The following is a 19,742-nucleotide window of genomic DNA, read 5'->3' as shown; positions in this document are numbered from 1 at the left end:
GGCTGCCAGGTGTCTGGTGTTCCTGCTCATCCCCCCACCCTGACACCTAAGCCCTCTGGCTCCAGCACCGCAGGAGAGCCCGCACGCCCGCACACACACTCTCCTTTCACTGCCTAAATTCCTGCCCTGCAGTGTCCACACTGGCCGCTTCGCCAATCCCTCTAGTTTACAGCTTGTCAACATTTTACACCAGTTCTGACCTCCCATTGTGGGTTTGAAGGTAAGCTTTGGAGGCTCCCTGTATAATGTGGCCAGAAGTCCCCGGGGACATGAGGGTGCTGCTGGCCGGGCCCCCCGGTGGGTGCCACCCAGCTCAGGGGAACAGGACTGTTAAGCCGCCTCCAACACTGCACTTCTTTGTGAAACTGAAGGTTCTGGACTTTTTAAAAATCTACACAAGGAATTAAAGATGAGACGGGGTACAAGCAAGTAACCATTTGACTTTATGTTCTCTTTGAATTAAAAATTCTCAAAAATGTCTTTTAAGCTCAATGACTTTAGACTGATAAGAAGAGTTAGCAGTTGTCTTGCTTTTCACCAAACCGTGTAAAATAAACTCTGCCCACAATGATTCTATCCCTGAGAATATGCTCAAAGGAGTCTCACTCAAGACTCACAAGGCAGTCACCCCCAAATAAAAGGAGATGAAAACCCAGATGGCCTCTTTTATCCTGAGAAAAGTTATTAAAGAGCAGATTCATTGCAGAAGGAAAATGTCAAAAGCACAGGGAGGTTGGGGGACGTGTGAGGACAGAATTCATGGTGCACAATCCATGAGTGGAGACAGCAGAGGACAGCCCCAACATTTCTGTCACTGGCAGGGGGGTGGGGGGTCCAGGCTCCATCTGCCCATCTGTGGATGGAAAGGTTTAAGGAACCACACACCGAAGTCAGAGTCAATGTATCTGCCACCACCGGCCATTCACACTGGGCCTGAAGGAGAGGGGAGGTGAGCAACTTGTACCGTCAGGTGCCCAAGGGGCACAGTCCCCGTCACTCAAGCGACAGCTTGCACCAGGGACCGCCACCCCCTCGGCACACCACCCTCTCTCCTCCCCATCCCCAACCCCCAGCAAAGAAAATGGATTCCAACTCTGGAGTCTTAGACACACGTGGGAAGTGGGACTCAGGGAGGAGCTTGCTCCCCTTACGGGCAGCACTCCTTCAACAGGCACTTAACGAGCCCCTACTGTATGCCCCACACTGTACAGACCCTTGTACGGTGGTTGGTCACAAGCCCCGAGGCCGAGAGGCCCTGCAGTGGCATGGCCTGCACACCTCGGGTCAGAGGCTTTAGACCCGCTCTAAGCTCTCCTCCTTCACAGAGGACACCCGAAGCAGGGAAGGAGCCCCCATGTGCAGGGATTGGAACAATGCCGAGCCTCCGAGGGCCACGTAGGCCACACAGAAAGGCATCCACGGGCAGGAAAACAAGCGCCACATGTCACCCTTAAGTTACTGGGCTTTCAAGGCACCCAAGTCCCTCCGTGAGCCACAGAGAGCAAGCGTGGCCTGAGGACCATGAAGGCACATGGCCACGTTTCCACATACAAGAAACATTGACCACTGGCCCCAGTGGTCAAGCACTTGTTGTGGCCAACAAACTAAGCTCAGGCCGCTGGGTCCAAACTGATGCTTCCCAGTCCAGGACCAGTTTGCCCCCAGGGACACCCGCCAATGCCAGGAGACATTTTCGGTTGCCACAGGGAGTAGGAGTGTTGCTGGCACCTAGCGGGCAGAGGCCTGGAACTACGAACTACCCTCCAGTGTACAGGTCGGCCCTCACAGCAAACCGCGGGCGGAAAACGTCAGTGAGGCCAAGGCTGAGAAATCCAGGCTAAGCACACCCTTCAGTCCTAGAGACACAAAGGAACCTTCACTCTCCCCCTCCCGAGCCACTGATAGAGACCACATGGCCCAGCTGTCACCCCTCCCCAAAGTGTGCAGAAGTGATCACTATCTCCGTGTCAGTGACAGAACCCAGAGCCCTGTCTGTGCTCCTGATCCGAAACACCAGCCTCCTGGGAATACGCGAGTGGGAGAGGCCCTGCTGCCCCGCCTACGCAGCCGCCTCTCTCCCGGAGCGGATGCACAATATTTTGATACTCTGGAAATCAGGGGGAAGCTGGCAGCTGTGAAAAGACAGTGTTTATGAAAACAAAACCCAGAGTGCCTGAGTGCATTACTATGGGTGCATAGCAGTGGTCCAAACAGTGAAGGGGAGCCCCAGGAAGCGCCCGGCACACCCTTTCACGCCCGGATTCAGAGGGGACCCCCCTGAGCCTGCAGGAAGAGGGCCTTCCCGGCGCCCATTCCCGGCTGCTTCTTAGCTCCAAAGAGCCACTCGGACGCATGCCCTGGGCACTGGCTAAGCAAGCCCCGACCCCCAGGCCACATGAAGTCACATGCACACTGCACACACTGGTGCACACAGACGCACATATACACATACGTGCGTATGTGCACACGCAGACGGTCCCTTCCCTTCTCCACCACTCTTCACAGACGAGGTGGACTGCTGCTGGCTCACAGGAAGAGTAGGGACAAGCTTGCCTGCTTTTGGGGGAAGGAGGAGAGCACTGAAGCGTGGAGCCCCGCAGTGCAGGGGAACTCAGCTGGGTCCTGAACACCAAACGCCCCACCTCACTCAGCAGGCGTTGCTTGCCCCTGGGCACACGTCCCCCCTATCCCCCCAACCCCCCGCAGCCTCCCGGCCACGCACAGGCCAGCGAGGCGCCCCCACTCTAGAGGACAGGCAGGCACAGCAGGGGCCGGGGGAGGTGGGGTTCGGCAGGAGACACCGGGCAAAGTCTTCCCGAGCAGGTGGACCAACAAGCTTGAGATTCCTTCTCATTATCAGACTTGGCCCAGAATCGTCAACACACACGGAAGGTTCGCTGCGGCTCCTGGGGGACGGCTCAGACGACCCGCGACCTCCACATGCCTCACTGCACCGTCTTGCCCATCACGGGCTGGGGGTACAGCATGGTCAGGGGTCCCAGAGTGCCCAGACCACACCCCAAGGGAAGGCCAGCAGCAAAGGCCGGCTTCCCAGGGTCCAGGAGGCCTGCTTCAGGCAGGTAACACAACCCACTTCCAGCCCAGAGAAGTGTGTCAGTGAGACTGGTCCCTGTCAATAGACTCTTTATTTGAAAGGTTTTGCAAAACCAACACCAGGTTGAATAGGCTGTGGGCAATCAGGCCTTCTCTTGCCTCAACTCACATAAAAGGCAGGCCATCTACAAGGGGCTGGTGAAGAAGGAGACAGAGTTCTGTGTCCTACAGACGGCATCTGGCCCCAGAGCCCCAACAGCCATCACCTGTACGACACAGAGCAAGCTTTCAAAGGCCCTGGCCAGGCACCCAGGGCAGAGTGATCCCTGTGCCCTTCACTCAGCAGAGAAAACACCAGGTGAGACAGTGACCAGGAGCTGAACACCAGTGCAGGCCCTCAGCAGGTCTGCCTGGCCTGGTGGGAGGCAAGGCACGACCAGATAAAAAACCAAAGCCTGGGGGCACCTGGATGGCTCAGTGGGTTAAAGCCTCTGCCTTTGGCTTAGGTCATGATCCCAGGGTCCTGGGATCGAGCCCCACATCAGGCTCTCTGCTCAGCAGGGAGCCTGCTTCCCCCTCTCTCTCTGTCTGCCTCTCTGCCTACTTGTGATCTCTGTCAAATAAATAAATTAAAAAAAAAAAAAAAGCTTGGGCCTGCGGGGGAGCTGGGGAACTCGGGGTGCTGGTCCAGGGATGCTTGAAAACAATGATACAAACTACACCCAGGCCTGCTTGTGATTCTCACCATGTGCCAGCAACTCCCAGAGCCGTCAGGGGTAACTCCCCCCCATCAGAAGGACCCCCAGCTCTGTCCTCAGCTCACTTCTGCCTACGAGCACACGGAACAGACTGCTTGCCACATACAGGAAACATTAATAATACGCAACTATGACCCCCTGCACGTCTGCCACGCGCCATGCTAAGCGCTTTACTGTATCACTAACGCCCACGATGCTGAAGTTATGGCCCCCTTCTCCAGATTGGGAAACCAAGGCCACAAGAGGCAAACTAATTTGCCCAAGGTCACAGAGAGCCACTGCTGCTGAATGTCAACCATGGCCCCCTCTGGACTGTGAGACTCAAAGGTTCCCATCAGGCCCGAGTGACCCCAGCCCCGGGGAGACCTACCGACCCCCCACCCCCTGCTCATCTCTACACACTGAAAGTACAAAGCAGGCCCCAGAGCAGAAGCAGGGCTAGAGAGAATGAGCATTTGCAACACCTCGGGGACACACACAACAGGTCAGGAGGGCTCAAGGCCCTTTCAACCCCAGGACATCATGAAATCAAACGACAACACAGGGCCACACAGAACAAGTCCCTTCTTTACATAGAGCCACCATTTTCTCCAGGAAATTAAGAAAAAAACAAATACAACTTAAAATACATTTAGAAGTCTTTCCACGTTTGAAAAAATTATTATTTATGGTGTTCACTTATTAAGATAATCAACTTCCCACCAACTGAACAAGAAGCAGACATAGAGCAGCAGCCCAGAGGCCTCCAACTGACCCAGGTACCCACAGACCCAGGCCTACCTAATGCACCCCATCCCCTCTGGAGACCCCACTTCCTCCCTTATCCTTTCACCGGCCAGTCTCTGAGATTCCAGACTTCTCTAACGCACCCGCCACCCGCACGGACCCAGAGCACGTGGTGCACCCGGCTCTCGGCACCCAGGCATCTGACCGCAAGACTAAAGCACCAGCCCCCAGTCCTGCAGGAGAGATGGACCGCAGTCTCCACGGCAGCTTGGATTAAAGCGGGAAATCTATGAAGTCCTTAAACGCCGTGATAGAGCAAACATACCTTCCTGAGTTTTCCCCCAAACAGAGCCCTGAGCCTCTGGCTTTTTGTTCTCCCCAGGCCAGCCCCCGCTTTCCCTGAGGCATCTCCCCCTCCTCACCTGCGGTCATGGTGTCCACATCCTTGGCTGCCAGCTCCTCCACATCGGACCTCTTTCTTAGCTCAAACCTCCGGGACAAGCCTTCTCGGGGTTTCCATAATTCCTGGATCAAGAGGGGCTTCTCGTTATCTCCAAAGACCCGAAAGCACTCAGCCTGCCACTGCTGCCCCGAGCCGCCGGCCTGGCCCACCACATCGCACAGCACGTACTGGCTGGCGCACTCGGGGCTCAGGGCGTAGCGCTCCAGCGCCTCCTTCACCAGCTCCTGGGCGCTGGACATGCCGGTGGCCAGGACGCTCTTGTAGTGCGTTCCAGTGCAGACGCTGTCCCCAAACACCTTCAGGACCCCAGGGGCCGAGAGCTGGGTGGAGAGTTCTGCGGGGTCGTCGCTGGCACCCAGGCTGGAGAAGGTGGTGTCCAGGTCCCGGTACTTGTAGCTCAGCGTCCTGGACAGCATGCTGGACAGCAGCTGGCTCTGCCGCTTCAGCTTGCTCTTGGTGGGGGGAGACATGATGAAGTGGGTCCCATAAAACATGGTGGGCCAGTCGTCATGGACAAGGGCGGGCGGCTCTGGCCAATGGCATGGAAAATACTGCGTCCTGGGAGAAAAATGTCAGGTGGATTAGCATCGACCATCGAGTGGCAAGAGCAAACGAGGCTCAGGTGAGTCTAGGGGACATAAGGGTCCATCCAGGGTCCCGAGTCCCAACCCAAGCAGCGGCACACTCCCTCCGGCCACCAGAGCACCTAAGTCGCAGGGACTGCAGGGGACAAAGCAGGTTTGAAAAGCTTGAAGTGCCCTTCAAGGAAAGCCATTACCAGGAAGCATGAAGAGGTCACCAAGAGGTAAGACCCGCTCTGCAATGGGGTTCTGATGTCTGCGGAGAGCCAGGCACGTGCGCCCTGTGGCAGGCAGCCAGGAAACAGGCCGTGGGCACGTGGATGAGCGGACTTGTCCAGCAGAATTGTGACAGGGCTGGCCCTATCCCATGGGAGGCAGCCCACAGAGGGCAGCAACGTTCATTGCCTTAAGCTCAGCCTCTCCTACACCATAGCCTCTAATACGGGAAATTAATCACAAGCACCAACGGAACTAAGAAAACAGGCAAAGACACGGACACATTAACAGAGTGATCGGACACCCGGAACACAGATCCCCCAAAACGCGGCTCCTCGATGACTAGTCCTGGCTTGGAGGAGCTGCTTCCCTGGGACAGCTGCTCTACAACGTCCGCGCGACCACAATGGACACAAAAGGGCTCTTCCAGAACCATCGGAGGCATGACTGGAATGTATGCAACCCACCCACCGCATCCAGCCTGGTATTCAGGCCTGGTCCAGGCCAGCGATGCAGTCTCGCTGGACAAATCAGAAGACAGCTCTGGGACGCTGTGGCGTGTCATAAAATCATAATTCCATGCACCTAGAGCTCGAAGGGCTTAGGATTCTAAAGAGATAGTTTACCAGGCTCTCCCCGCCCAGGAGCTGTGGGAGCAGGAAGGCAGCCTCGGCATCCTAAACACTGAAGCTTTGCAACAAGTCGGGGACACTGAAAAACCGCACCCATCCATCACCCAGCCACCCTACATTCAACTCCTATGCTCATGTCCTCGCTGAAGACAACAGCAGGCAGACTAACCCAGAAAAGTCTACCCTCTCGAGGCTCTGCAAACAATGGCCCAGGTCCCAGTGAGTACAGCAGTGGGCCACTGCCTTTGGGACAAATGTCAGCACTCACTCAGCCAGTGTCTGCAGTCCTGACCCACTCCTGGCTCCATAGGCACCAGAGAAGGCTTTCTGGAAGCGAAGCTGTGTGCTTAGGGCAGGAGAAAGTCACTGAGGACCCCCCAAACAAAAGGACCCACACTGACCCCAAGGGAACCCAGAGAGGTCCTGCGCTTGGGCCTCCTGCTAGCCGTCCTCTAGGCTTCCGTCATGTTCTCTAAGTCCCTCACTCCGTCTGGACGAAAGTGTGGAAGCAGACCTGCCATTCAACTCCTCTAGGACCAGCCTGGGTCTGTCAGCCGCCACATACCCTCAAAGAATACCAAATGCTTCAAAACCTTCTGACAGCTTCAAGCACCAAAGGCCAAAGACGAGGTTCCAAACACTGATGCCTCCCCCTCGGGGGTGGGCGGGGGACACTCCTGTCCTGTAGCCTATCATTTGTGCCCCCCCCCGCCCCCTCCCAAAGCTCTTTAGCACCTGCAGTCAGTGTCCTCAGCAGAACAAGTCTTTGGGGCTCTCTCTGGCCTCCGTGAATGGCTCTAGAAAGGCTTCGTTTCTCTCCTCCTGAGGAATGTGAGACCCATCTCCTTGTGAAATCCTAAGGAGGCCAGAGCTGGCCCCGGCCCCCACCCCCGCACCTCCCTGCATGGGCCGGTCAGATACTACTGAGGCCTTTTGGCTAGAACCTGCATGCTAAGTTCATACGCTACATCCGCAGCCCATTCCCACTGGAGCCTTCCGCATTACACAAGCGTTACACAACGTGCCTCTCAGGACAGCCCGGCTCAGAAGCCTCTGGGTCAGCACCTTCTCAAAGGACCTGAACCCCCCCTAGACTCTCTGTTTACCCGGCCGCCTCCTTCAAGCACAGGTCCCAGGGTCTCGGCCCAAACCCAAAGTGGCCCAGAGGCTTGGAAGCCGCTGCCTCTCGAGAAGGGGTCTGAATTCGAACTTAAATACCATGCCGTCAAAAGACTGCAAGAAAGGCCCCCAGATGCGACGTAGATGGGAACTGCTGTGCCTGGCACCGGGGCCAGGTTCTGTATTAATTCTGCCTTAATAAACAAGAGATAGAAACTGACCCAGCTGCTAGGTCCCCTCCCAGGGCCTCAGAAGTGAGCTCCCCTCCCTTCTCTTCAGCAGGATTCCAAGGCAAAATTCGCAAAAGCACATCAAGAGCAGAGAAAATGTAGGACAGACTGTGATCTGTTCTCTTCATGAGCGCCTTCTTAAGCCCCAAGAAGTCCAGGCAAACACAGACCCTGGTCTGTTTGGTCTATCGGGTCAGGAAGCCTTTTTCTCCCCATGGTCACTCCCTCTGTGGCCATCTTCAGAGAGCAGCCCCCCCTGACGGCGGCCACGTGTCCCCTCGCCAACATCCTCCCTGATTGCAGAATGCAGAGGACGACCTATTTGTCCCCCTGTGCCACCGGACAGTCCCTAGCAAGGCCAGGAGCGCAGGCACACCCTCCAGAGCAGGGCGTGCCCTGGGTAACCCGATCTGGGTTTTGGAGGCATGACCTGTCCTTCCTCTTGCTGCCCACTCCTCTTTCACACAAACATTTGGGGGAAATACGGGCCCAAGGGTGTAAGACACTTGCTGTTGCTTCTCTCGGGCGATGTTTTTCTCTTGTTCTCCAGAAAGAATCCAATTTCTGATGAAAACAAGCTCAAGTCACACCAATGAGTGCAATGAGCGAGGTCAGAACCGGGCTGATGAAATGGGTGGAGGCACATGGCCGGCCCAACGCCGCAATGTGGAACTCATTAGAATTTCCACCAGGACAGGGAAGGAAGAGGGTAGACTCTGAGGCTTGGCTTTGTCCCCACCCTCCATAAATCCTACCTTGACAGCTCTAGCCAGAGCAGTGCTGTCAACTACAAAAATAATTTAATCAGATGTAATTCTGACAGGCTACCCTCTTAAGAGGTGACTTTTCCCACCAATGGGATTAAGGACCGGCTCCTCTCTGGAATGCACAAGAGGTACTAACTGGAGACACCTGTAATCACCCTCCACTTGCAAATTCTTTTGGGCAATTCAGATTAACCACTTAACAGGGTATGGGGGGGGTGCTGAGCAGGCGGGTCTGCAGCTCCCCCCCACCTTGGTCCTACCAACCGGCTCCCTGATGGGAAATAAGACAGTTTCTTCCTGGGGGGGGGGCGAGCTCCAGCTCAGCATCTGTGTTCTTAGCTGCAGTATTTGTCGAGGGGCTGGAGGTGGTACAGAAATAGCTGGGAGACAATGCTTTCAGCTGGCACAGAAGTGGGGAACGCGCTGCTATGTGAGCAGAAAAACCAGGACCGGTTGTGCGCGCCGGGGCGGGGCGGGGGGGGAATGTCACGCCGACCCTGGAGGGAGGGCGCGGACCCCCATGCCCTGCTCCCGTGCAGCGCCCGCGCTGCCAGACCTCCTCGAACGGACCACCAGGGAGACTGGGGTGCCCTGCAGCGGAGGGCCAGACTCCCGGGTCTCAGGGGACGGTGGCCGCAGCCGAACCCTGGAACCCGCAGGGCCCGGCCGCCCTCGCCCGCGCTCGCCCCTCTCCGGGTCCCACCCCCTCTCCCCCGCCGGAGCCGCGCCGGGGGCCCGACAGTGGCCGGTCTCCATGACAACAGAACAAGCCCGGCCGGAACAGCCCGGGAGATGCCCCGAGAGGGCCCCGTTGCCCCAGCGCGCGCCCCGCGGCCTCCCCGCCGGCCAGCTCTGCGCCCCGGGGCCCCGGCCGCCGCTCCTCGCGCAACCCGCGCTTACCTCCGCCACAGCCCGCCACCGCCGCCGCGTTCCCGCGCGGCTCCCACACCGCCGTTAGCCCGTGCCCGCGCCCCACGCCCCGCGCGTGGCGCGGCGCCTCCTGCCGGCCGCCCAACGGACGGGGCGGAGCCTACAAGGGGCGGGGGCTGTGGGGGCGGGGCCTCCTACCCCCCCCGCTCCGCCAACTGCTGGGCGGGGCCTGGTGGGGCGGGGCCCCTGACGGCTACCTACCTAATGAACGAGGGTTAGACCTCGAGGGGGTGGAGCCTCGAGGGAGGGGCGGGGCTCGTGAGGAGTTGGGCTGAGCGCCAGCGCCACCTGCCGGCCAATTAATGGCCTTGAGTATAGGGGCGGGGTCCCCCGGGGGGCGGGGCTGGCCGCTGAGAGCCAGGACCAAAGCAGCAAACCCCTGAACACAGCTCAAGGGGTGGGGCCTCCGAAGGAGAGGCGGAGCTGTGCTATGCTCTAGTGCCACTGGCTGGTCTAAGGCCTTGGGGGACCGGTGGGCTGTTTTGTTCCCACTTTTTAGTTCCCCAATGGACAGGCCCAGGAAAAGGAGGGAAAAAGGCAAACCAAACGATTACCAAAAAGGGGACAGCCCCAATATATGAACAGCTAAGACCCTGAAAGTGTCCCATTTCCCAGAAAACCTGTCCCCACCCAGCAGCCAGAGTTTTAAATAACAAATCAAATAATGGCACTTCTGCTTAAAACGACGCAAAACGGGGCCAGGTCAGCTCCGGGGTTCTGGCCCAACGGCCCTCTTTGGATAACGTGTTTCAACAGAAGCTCACGTCCTTAGTAGTCTAGCATCAGCCCTCCTGCTGGGGTTTCACCTTGGGGAAAGACTCATCCCTTTGTCCACCCCCGGGGGCATTCACCTGGTCTTGAATGTAGATGCAGAATTCTGACCCTGGCAGTGAACATTTCTGCTGACAGCTCGCTATTGGGGTAGAAAGTCTTATAAGAGTGACTTCCTATATGCAAGAGGAAAGGGGGAGGGACAGTCATTAATGGACTACCTACTGTGTCATCTCACTTAGAGCTCACGTGTTGACTCGTGGGAGGCAGACATTTTTTTCTGCCACTATTCAGATGAAGAAAAAAAGGTTCAGAGAGACCAGACAGAGGTAGAGCCCAGAACTGAGCCTGGATTATAGAAGACCCTTTACAGGACTCCCCACATACCACCACTCCCCCAACCTCGACCCTCAACAGGTAAATATCAGGGCTGGAAGGAGAGCCTGGGGTTAGTTCTGTGTTCTCCTCCTAAGGTACTTCTTGGCATGACCCAGCCCCCGCACCCCTCTTCAACAGGTGTTGGCAAACGATGCCCTGTGGGCTGCCGTTTTTGTAAATAAAGTTTTATTGGAACACAGCCCCACACATTTGTTTATGTCTTGTCTATAACCATTGTCACGCAACAGAGAGTTTACAGCCTGGAATAACATGAAGGAAATACTATTCTCTGGTTCTGTACAGGAGTTTGCTGGCCCCTGTTCTTCAGGATCTCGTAATGCCAACTATATGGGATTACTACAGTGTTTCACACGTCTAGATCTTGGCTCAGGCCTTGGAACACTTTTTCAACTTTCTCAACTGTATTAGCTTTCCGGACCTGCTGTAGCAGAACACCACGCGCTGGACAGCGGAACGTGCAGACATTTATTCTCTCACGGTCTGGAGGCTAGAAGGCCAAGATCAAGGCATCAGCAGGGTTGGCTTCTCCGAAGGCCTCTGTCTTTGGTCTGGGGACGGCTCCGCTCTCCCCGAGTCCTCACGTGGGGGCCCTCTGGGTGTGTTTGTGTACTAATCTTCTAAGGACGCCAGTCATAGTGGATTAACGCCCACCCCAATGACCTCGTTTTGCCTTAATCCCCTCTTAAAGGCCCCATCTGCCAATCCAGTTGTTCTGAGGCATTGGGGGTCAGCGCTCCAACCCATAGATTTTAGAGGGACCCAGTTCAGCCCTCACACACATCTTCATCCCTCCTCCAATCCCCACTCTTCCTTTAGGACTCATATTTGGTGTGTGTGTGTGTGTGTGTGTGTGTGTTTAAATATTTTATTTAATTATTTGACAGAGATTACAAGTAGGCAGAGAGGCAGGCAGGGAGAGAGAGGAGGAAGCAGGCTCCCAGCCGAGCAGAGAGCCCAATGTGGGACTCGATCCCAGGACTCTGGGATCATGACCTGAGCCGAAGGCAGAGGCTTAACCCACTGAGCCACCCAGGCGCCCCTCAGATCTGGTGTTTTTTATGGAGTAGTCAACCTCCAAGGGGATCCCCAATGGGCCCTCCAGCCTCAGCAGCCCTCAGACGGATGCCGTCCTGACCATCAGGCTGACTGCATCTCCTGAGGGTCTCTGAGCCAGACCCACCCAGCAGAACTGCTCCCAAATTCCCAAACTTCGGAAACCACAGGATGAGAACAGTTTCTTATTGATTTAACCCACTGGTCTGGGGACAGTTTGTTACGTGGGAATAGATAGCTAATACCTTTTCCGGGAAGGGCTCCCTGTCCTCTAGACTTGGACCTGCACCGCTCTCCTGTGCTCCCGGGTTTGCATTACATCAAACCCTACCTACCGGGCCTGCTGACTGCTCCATGACCCCTCCAACCCAGCACTCCAGCCACGCAGAACTTCTGTTCTCAAACGTGTTCTGTAAAGGCAAGCCCCTCATTTGCCTTGTTTACTGTAATACTGGATACCTAGCAGGTGCTCAATTAAATACTGGCTAAATGAGTAAACAAAGGAATTGATAGATTGCCACCCATCTCCTTCTCGTCCCTTCAGCTGGAGGCTTATCAAGGGCTAACAACTGAGTTTTATTCATCTGCGCCAGGCCCATGGCTAGGTGAGGAAAATAAGTTTTTGAGCTGCAAGGTTGAATGTCTTCGGAAATCCACGGAATAAAACGGAGTGTTGAGCTGCCCCACTATGGCCACCAGAGGGCAACAGAGACCGAGATATCATCAAGGAAAGGCTCTGGGGGCCCAAGTTCAGGGTTCCCAAGAGATGACCTGTCTAGAGGCAGAAAGACAGGGTTCCTGTCTTTCTGGGGGGGACCAGAGGAGAGGAAGGACAGGTGGCAGCAAGCACATGCACAGTCTTAGATCCCGGCCTTTCTTTCTGTCCAAACAAGGGATTGAATCCTGGGATTCCATTCGCACTGAACTCGGCACCGAAACCCAAATCCGGGTTTGGTGGTTCCCTGTACACTTGTCAGCCAAAACTCAGTGATTGTTACTTTTCTTGCCGTGTTGTATGTTAAGCAACTTCCAGTCAACAGTGTAGTACTTCCTGGCACTGGGAACATATGGGGTACCAGGAATATGGAGAAATTGTATTTGATATTATTCAGTTTAAAGTTGATATGGTTATTCTGACGTAGGTGTCTAATAGGCATTTCGATCTGTAGCTCAGGAGAGACGTTTCATTGGAAAACACTGATTCCAAGCACAGACATGGGAAATGAAGCCAGGAGTAGGTGTGTCCAGTTGAAACAAAGCTTTCCACGCCGTTAAAATGGCTGAGGTCAAGGTCACTTGACCCTTGTTGGCTTGGTCTGTTCTACAAAACCTGAACCCCATTTGTTTGATTGTCAAAGATTTTAGTGCTGGTGGGACTTAAGAAATCACCCACCTTTGTGGTTAGTAAACTATGCATGGGGAGGCAGGCTCTGGAAACTCTAGTCCCAGTCTTGGGGCCGGGGAACATATTGAAAAGTTGTATTTCCAACCAAGGAGTTAGGATCAACTCCGACCATGTGACAGGATCACAACATAAAATCACGAACATGAGTGCAGGTGACCTCAAGAAACACACGTCTAAAACCAGGTATGTTCGGCTAAGTCTGACATTTCCATTCATTATTTTGTTGACTTGGTTTGATGCCTGTGACCATTTCTTATGGAGGGTACCGTTTGGTTTTGTATGTACAAGAACAAATAATTAAGACTGAGAAAATACGATGCAGTAACTTTTTTGAAGTGAGAATTGGGAACACGTGGTCATTTTTCAATTTGGGCTGAAAGAGCTTGGTCCAGCTGGAGATCTTTCTCTCACACAAGGAGAGACATGCGTGAGAGCCTTAATCTAATTCAGTGTCTACACGGAAGCCACGAGAGGCTAACGGACTTGCCCCAAAACACAAAATGTTATTAATAACATCGCTTCTCTGTTGCCAAACACCTCAAGAAGAGGGGCCAGTGGGATAGACCAGGATTATGAACGGTGATTATTTCTGGGTGATGGAGTTTGAGGCAGTAGCCAAAGATGGGCCTGTGGATACATCCACATCTCACACACTGTTCTTCCACTGTAACTCAGACTCTCCGTCACCAGGTGGTGGGGAGATCTGCCTTTCCTCCCCTTGAACTTGGGAGGACTCCCCCGCCCCACCGAAGGACTTTTTAGCTGTGTCCCTAGAGAACATAGCAGAAGTGAAGACTTCCAGAGCTAGGTCATAAAAAAGGTCATGTCTCATACCTGGCTCTTTCTTTCTCTTGGGACCCAGCCACCCTGTTGGAAAGGGAAACTCAGACCAAGGGGCAAGTCACTCGGTGTGTATTAAGGTGTCTTTGCTTTTGACGTTTTCATGGCTGGGCCCTTACACCGATCATGGGAAGACTGCCCCTCCCGGGGGTAGTTGATCTCTGGAGAGAGTCAACAACCCACCTGTGAGGCAGAAAGAGCTGGAGACCAGCCCTCACCCACCTTCTCTTTTGGGCTCCTATATTCTCCAGACCAATACTCCCCTGTCCTCTTCCCCCCAGGACCAAATACCACACAAGGAAGGACAGCCCCTCGGCCCCAGAGCCTGCGGAAATTCTTCAAACTAGCCAATCTGAAATCTGATCCTAAACCTTAACTGTCCTTTCCCTCGGAAGCCACAATTCATATGTCTTCCCCTTGCTATCTCCTGATCGACCCTAGAGCTTCCTGCGTGGCCCCGTGTGGCATCCTGTGCCCCCACCCCCCGGAACTGTGAGGGACACACTGTCCTATCCAGGTCAGTCATTTCCTGATCTATTGGCTTTACCATCCCTGAATAATAAAATCTACATTTTGGAACAGGCTGCTTGGTCAGTCAGGGCCCTCCCCAGCTGCCAGGGTCACCCACCGGACCTGTGAGCGGACGGAGTTCGCCACCGGCATTCACACCTCGGGCTGAGGCCCAGACTCTGAATTCCCGACTGACGTAAGCCATGAGAGATGCCCGTGATTACTGATGTTCGAAGCGACTGTATTTTAGGGTCCCTCGTTTTGCACCGAGACAGAAGAGTTTTTACTTTACGCTTTTCCGAATATTCCAAGTCTACAGTGAACAGAGACTGCTTTGATAAAAAGAATGAACAGATGTCATTTTTTAATAGGTCTTGTTTTAAAGATTTTATTTATCTATTTGAGAGACAGAGACAGAGCAGTTGCATGAGACCACAAGAGGCGAAGAGGGAGAGGAAGAAGCAGGCTCCCCGCTGAGCAGGGAGCGGGACACGGGGCTCGATCCCAGGACCCCGGGGATCATGACCCGAGCCGAAGGTAGAGGCTTCACCGACTGAGCCACCCAGGCATCTCTGGACAGACGTTACTTCTAAAAAGACAGCTGGACAAGCGTGACCCATCTTGAATTTTTATTTTTTTTAAGTTCTTTCTACTCCAGGGCAAACAGTAACATTGACCAGCAGGATTATTCCTCTTGGCTACAAATGTTTATCAAAGGTCGTATTAATATAAAAGAGAAATTTCACAAACACAAAGAAGGTCCAATACCAGCAGGACGTCTTTTTTTTATTTTTTAAAGTCATGCCACAGATGCTAGTCTCCAACACTGTAGACACGACATGTCTAGAAAAACACATGTGAAAGGCAGTCAGACTCCTGCTCCCCACCCCCACCCTCCAAAGAAAAGGAATTCCCAAGCAACAGGAGTGGAAAGATTCCTTGTGAAACCCGGGGGAGTAAACAGGACTGGCGAACGATTCATTCCATGGGGACCAGGCCCTGGGATTTGAAATTGCTTCTGGATGCACAATAGCTTTTGCAAAGTTGCTCATTTTTCAGTCGGATTCGCTGTCTCCTTCCTACCTTCCTAGCCCTGACTGAAGGCACGATGACCCACGTTCCTGAGGTCTCTATGACCATCCAGCCCCCCAAGGTCCCCCCGAACCTGGGGCCATCATCAGGACAAGAGACCCCAAAATTGGGTCTTGGATTCCTCTTAGCGGGGTCAGGGTTCTGAGCAGCCAGATCCTCCAAAGCTCCTAACTTCCTTCTCCTTAACCGTCCCCCTTTGGCCCTGGGCCCCCAAGTTCTCAAGGTCTGGCCCCACAGGGACCCCTGCCAATCACACAACTAGGCACTTCGTACGTAATACCAACGCCCATGCCTTCCTAGGACAGAACCACTGAGATCAGTTTCCAGAGCTGACGGCCCAGACCCACTTGTGAGACATACAAGCACTGTAACAAGTTGCACCCGGCAAGCTGAGAGAAAGACAAAGGGTAGGATGTCTAGGGCAGTGCGGGAAACCACCCTGTGCATCACGCAGGTAGGTCTGTTTCAGTGATGGATGTGTGAACCGGCATCAGTGTAAAATGCATTTCTTATGATGGATATTGATTAAAAATTTTGGAAAACACAGACGTCTGGGAATAAATGGAGGACAGCTGACCCCCGCAGCCTGCAGCCTGATCCCCGCGATGGGGCAGCCCGATCCCATGAGACATAGGTGAGCCTCCTGTGAGGGCCTGCAGCTGGGACATGGTGACCTCCCTCCCCATGGCAATGCCACAACGAGGGTACAGGTGGGTTTGAGAGCCCAGCAGGAGGCTGGATTTGCAAAGAGTAGGTGTCCGGACACCTGTGAGCTGAGGTTGTGTGGGTAGAGAGACTCCATGCAGAGCTGGGGTAACCCACTATGGCTTCACCCCACCACCCACGGGGCCCCAGTGATGAAGGGCCGCCCCACAGCTCAGGCCTCCGTGGCTGTCAGGCCCTGTGGGAGGCATTGGGCTCCAGTGTCCTACACACCCTGGGGAGGGCCCCAGCCCTGGCCAGTTCCCAAAGGCAGGAGCAGAGAACACCCACATTTCATCCTTGGGCCTCGCAGGGCTCAGGCAAAACAGAGCAGGAACCGAGCAGCCAGAGGACGGCATTGGTCCAGCCAGGGAAATGGGGCCCCAAAAGGACGTGAAGGAGATGCCTGGTCCCTGGCCCCGGAGCTCAGCTCCCGGGGAGCAAGGCGGCAGAAGGAGGACAATGTGACAGCTGAGGGCCATGACGCGGATTCCAGCACGGCCCTGCACCACGGATGACCCTGGGCAAGTCATGTAGCCTCCCTGAACAGCCTCAGTTTCCCTGTCTTGCCGGTTTTGCCGGGAGAAGTACACAAGAATGGGAACGTGTACACGTTCAGAGCCATGTGTCTACTGCCTGTTACGCTGATAAAGACGGCGTCGACTGCAGATACATGTACGCAGACCACAGGCCACGGCATGCTGCTCAAACAGCTCTCCAGAGGCACCAGGCTCTGATCTGTAGCCTTTGCCGAGTCCCATGGCGTCAGGATTCCCACCGAGGCCAATCTCACACCGCTCCTGGTTTAACGACTTGCCAGCCCCGGGATATTTAACCACTGGTCTCCAGGATGTCACAATCACGCAGAGCACCCCAACACTACCACGGCCTCCTATCTCCCATGGGCAATCGGGATCCCGTAGGTCCAAGCAGCCATGCAGCAGGCAGCGGGCAGCAGGCAGGGACCCCTCCCCGGTCCGCACCTCCCTCTTCTGCCCTACCCCACTACAAACCAGACCACCTGCAGAACAGGGCCGTGCTCCCCTCCCCACCCACCCCCCCACAGCTCACGCCCCATGCCAGGGCCGGAGCCGGCTGCTCTAAACCTTCCAGAAAAAGCAGCTCTTGGTAGGACCCACTCAGGGCAGAGTCAAACCCACTACAGACTTGAGTTGGGAAAACCAGCCCAGGAGCCTCCTACCAGCATTCTGGCTTGTCCTCTGATGTTCAGACTCGCCTAGAGTAAAGGCCAGGGCAGAGTCCACGAGGACCACAGTTGGGAACTTGCCCAGCCCTGGATGCAAAGGGCCAACACATCCACAAGAGTGTCCCAGACCAGTGCCCACATCTGTCCTGCCTCCCCATCCTGCCCACGTCTCCAGGATCAGTAAAAACGGGCTAAAATGAGGGGAGTGTTGGTCTGGGATCTTGGCCCCTCGAGTGACATTTGTAACCCTCTGTAAAACAGAGGGAAAAGTCTAGATCAGTGGTTCTCCACAATGCTGGGCCTCCCAAGGTCCTTTGGGGGCTCACGAGATGAAGCTATTTTCATGAAAGCCCTATGACATCCTCCTTCTTTCATGCAAATGGTTTCCAGAGACTATGGCACAGGTGACTGTCACACACTCACCAAAACCCAAGGCGGGGAGTCCTGTGGGCTTCTGCTGAGCCAGACGTTTAAGAGATTTGCAAGAATGTGAAACCATGCCATGGCCCCCCCCAAAGTCTCTTTTTGTTTAGAAAAATGTAGCTATTTTTAATAGAAAAAATATTACTGATGTTAACGCGTAGGGAGTGTATCTTTGTGTGACTTAATAGGTACTTTCAAATACTTTCAGTTTGAGTTTCTAGTATGGTGAATGTTAATATTAGATATATCTAACAATAATGAAGAAAAGTTCTTTGGTGCCCTCCATAGTTTTTAAGAGCACAAAGGAGCTCCACGACCATAAAAAGGCTGGAGAAACACTGATCTACTAGCACTATTACTGATGGAACAGCCTCCCTCCCCGTATGGGCTTTGTGCCCACCCTGGACATGCACAGTCTGGAAATGGACCAGCAGCTGACAATCAGCCGAGCGAGACCACCAGCTCCTTTTACGGCTGACCAGAAGGAAGCCCAGAGAGGGTAAGTAACCGGCCCCAAGTCACACAGCATGTGGGAAGTTCAAGTGCACCACATCCACACACAGAAAACCAGGCCACGAGGGAGGGCTGGTACTTCCGCCCTGCCAGACCCAGAGGCCCCATGCCACCTGTGCTGGACTGTGAGAAAGGCAGCAGGCTGCACATTCTGTCACTGGAGGGGGACAAGCCTGGCCACGGTGCCTGGGGAAGGAAAGAGAGGTGTGTGGGAGGAGAAGGCACCGGCCCCAGCTCTCCCCGGCTCTGTGCCCCGGTCAGGTCACTCCTTGGCCCTCCCCCTGACTCTCTGGGTACAAAACCGAGCTGTCCCAATGCTTTTGCATCATGTTCAAGGTCTTGCTACTCAGCCTCCCAGCCTGGGAAGCACAGATCCCGGCCCGCCACCTGTGCACAGGGACCTGGGGCTTGGAGCTGTTTATAGGGGTCCAGTTTCTGTGTGAGCAAGATAGCCTCAGGCCAGAGAATGTCCTGGGAGTAAGCCCAGGGATGGAGGCGGCACCACTCCTGCCGGCCTCCCGGCCACTAGGAGCCATGCCATATGGCTACACGTTCTCCCAGATCAGCCTCTTTTGAAAGCCTGAGTGGAAGCTTCTGTCAGTGCTTCCAACACGGACCTGAACAGAGGACTAGTGAACAAAGCCTCAGACCTTCAGTATAACCGGTCAGAGCACACAGACCAGTTGACATGCCCACCGGCATGTCAGCAGCAGCTATCCACAGGCTGGGAACCCTAAAACGGACTTGCCAGTGTTTTAGGGAGCAGACAGTGGAGTGGGGGAGAGCCCACGGCTGCCACTTACTCGCTGTGTGCCCTTGGATGAGTTACTTAACTTCTCTGAGCCTCAGTCTCCAAGTTGATGAAAGGGGATCCTCCCTACTTCACAGAGTTGTTGTAAAGACAACACAAATCCCAGGGCTTGGCACGGAGCTTATGAAACATTAGGGATCGAGCCCAACTTCAGGAATGGCCCGTGTAGAAACACAGGCTGCTAAGGGGTATTTGTGAATTTCCTACCTTGTGAATGTCGGAAACGAAGTGAGAAAGAGATAGCTCAAAGCAAGAGCCATGGTTAGGTCCTTCGCTCCTGGACACGAGTCTGTCCTCTGGACTCTGACTCGGGAACCCCATCACTGACATGCGGGGCATGGCCTCCAAGTAGATGAGCTCCAGAGTGGGGCTTCTGGAACCGGCATCCAGACTCCAGAGCACCACCCTGATCTACTGGCTCAGCAGCAGTCCTAGGCGGGTGGCAGATGGGATCTGGGGTCCAGCAAACCCCTGCAGAGGCTCCCCGGCCAGACCCGAGGGAGTTGAGAGTCTGGCAAGCTGGCCCGTGTAGGGCTGGAC

General features: G+C 54.9%; 1 protein-coding gene across 3 annotated transcripts in view; it reads right to left on the bottom strand.

Annotated features, from left to right (window-relative positions):
• Nucleotides 1-9,480, bottom strand: part of RADIL (Rap associating with DIL domain) — a 66,859-nt gene extending 57,379 nt beyond the window's left edge. For 2 of the 3 annotated variants that reach the window (XM_032872767.1, XM_032872766.1), the window contains exon 1: nt 4,961-5,536. In XM_032872767.1, the coding sequence (XP_032728658.1) occupies nt 4,961-5,495 (535 nt within the window). In that variant the 5' untranslated portion in view covers nt 5,496-5,536. Of the gene's footprint in view, nt 1-4,960; nt 5,537-9,446 lie in introns of those variants that run through there. The other variant, XM_032872769.1, reaches the window with a different exon arrangement.
• Between the last annotated feature and the right edge of the window lie 10,262 nt (nt 9,481-19,742).

This window comes from Lontra canadensis, unplaced genomic scaffold (genome assembly GCF_010015895.1).
Source record: "Lontra canadensis isolate GAN:19392208 unplaced genomic scaffold, GSC_riverotter_1.0 scaffold45, whole genome shotgun sequence".
Classification (NCBI taxonomy): Eukaryota; Metazoa; Chordata; class Mammalia; order Carnivora; family Mustelidae; genus Lontra; species Lontra canadensis.
This window is presented reverse-complemented; position numbering and strand designations above follow the sequence as displayed.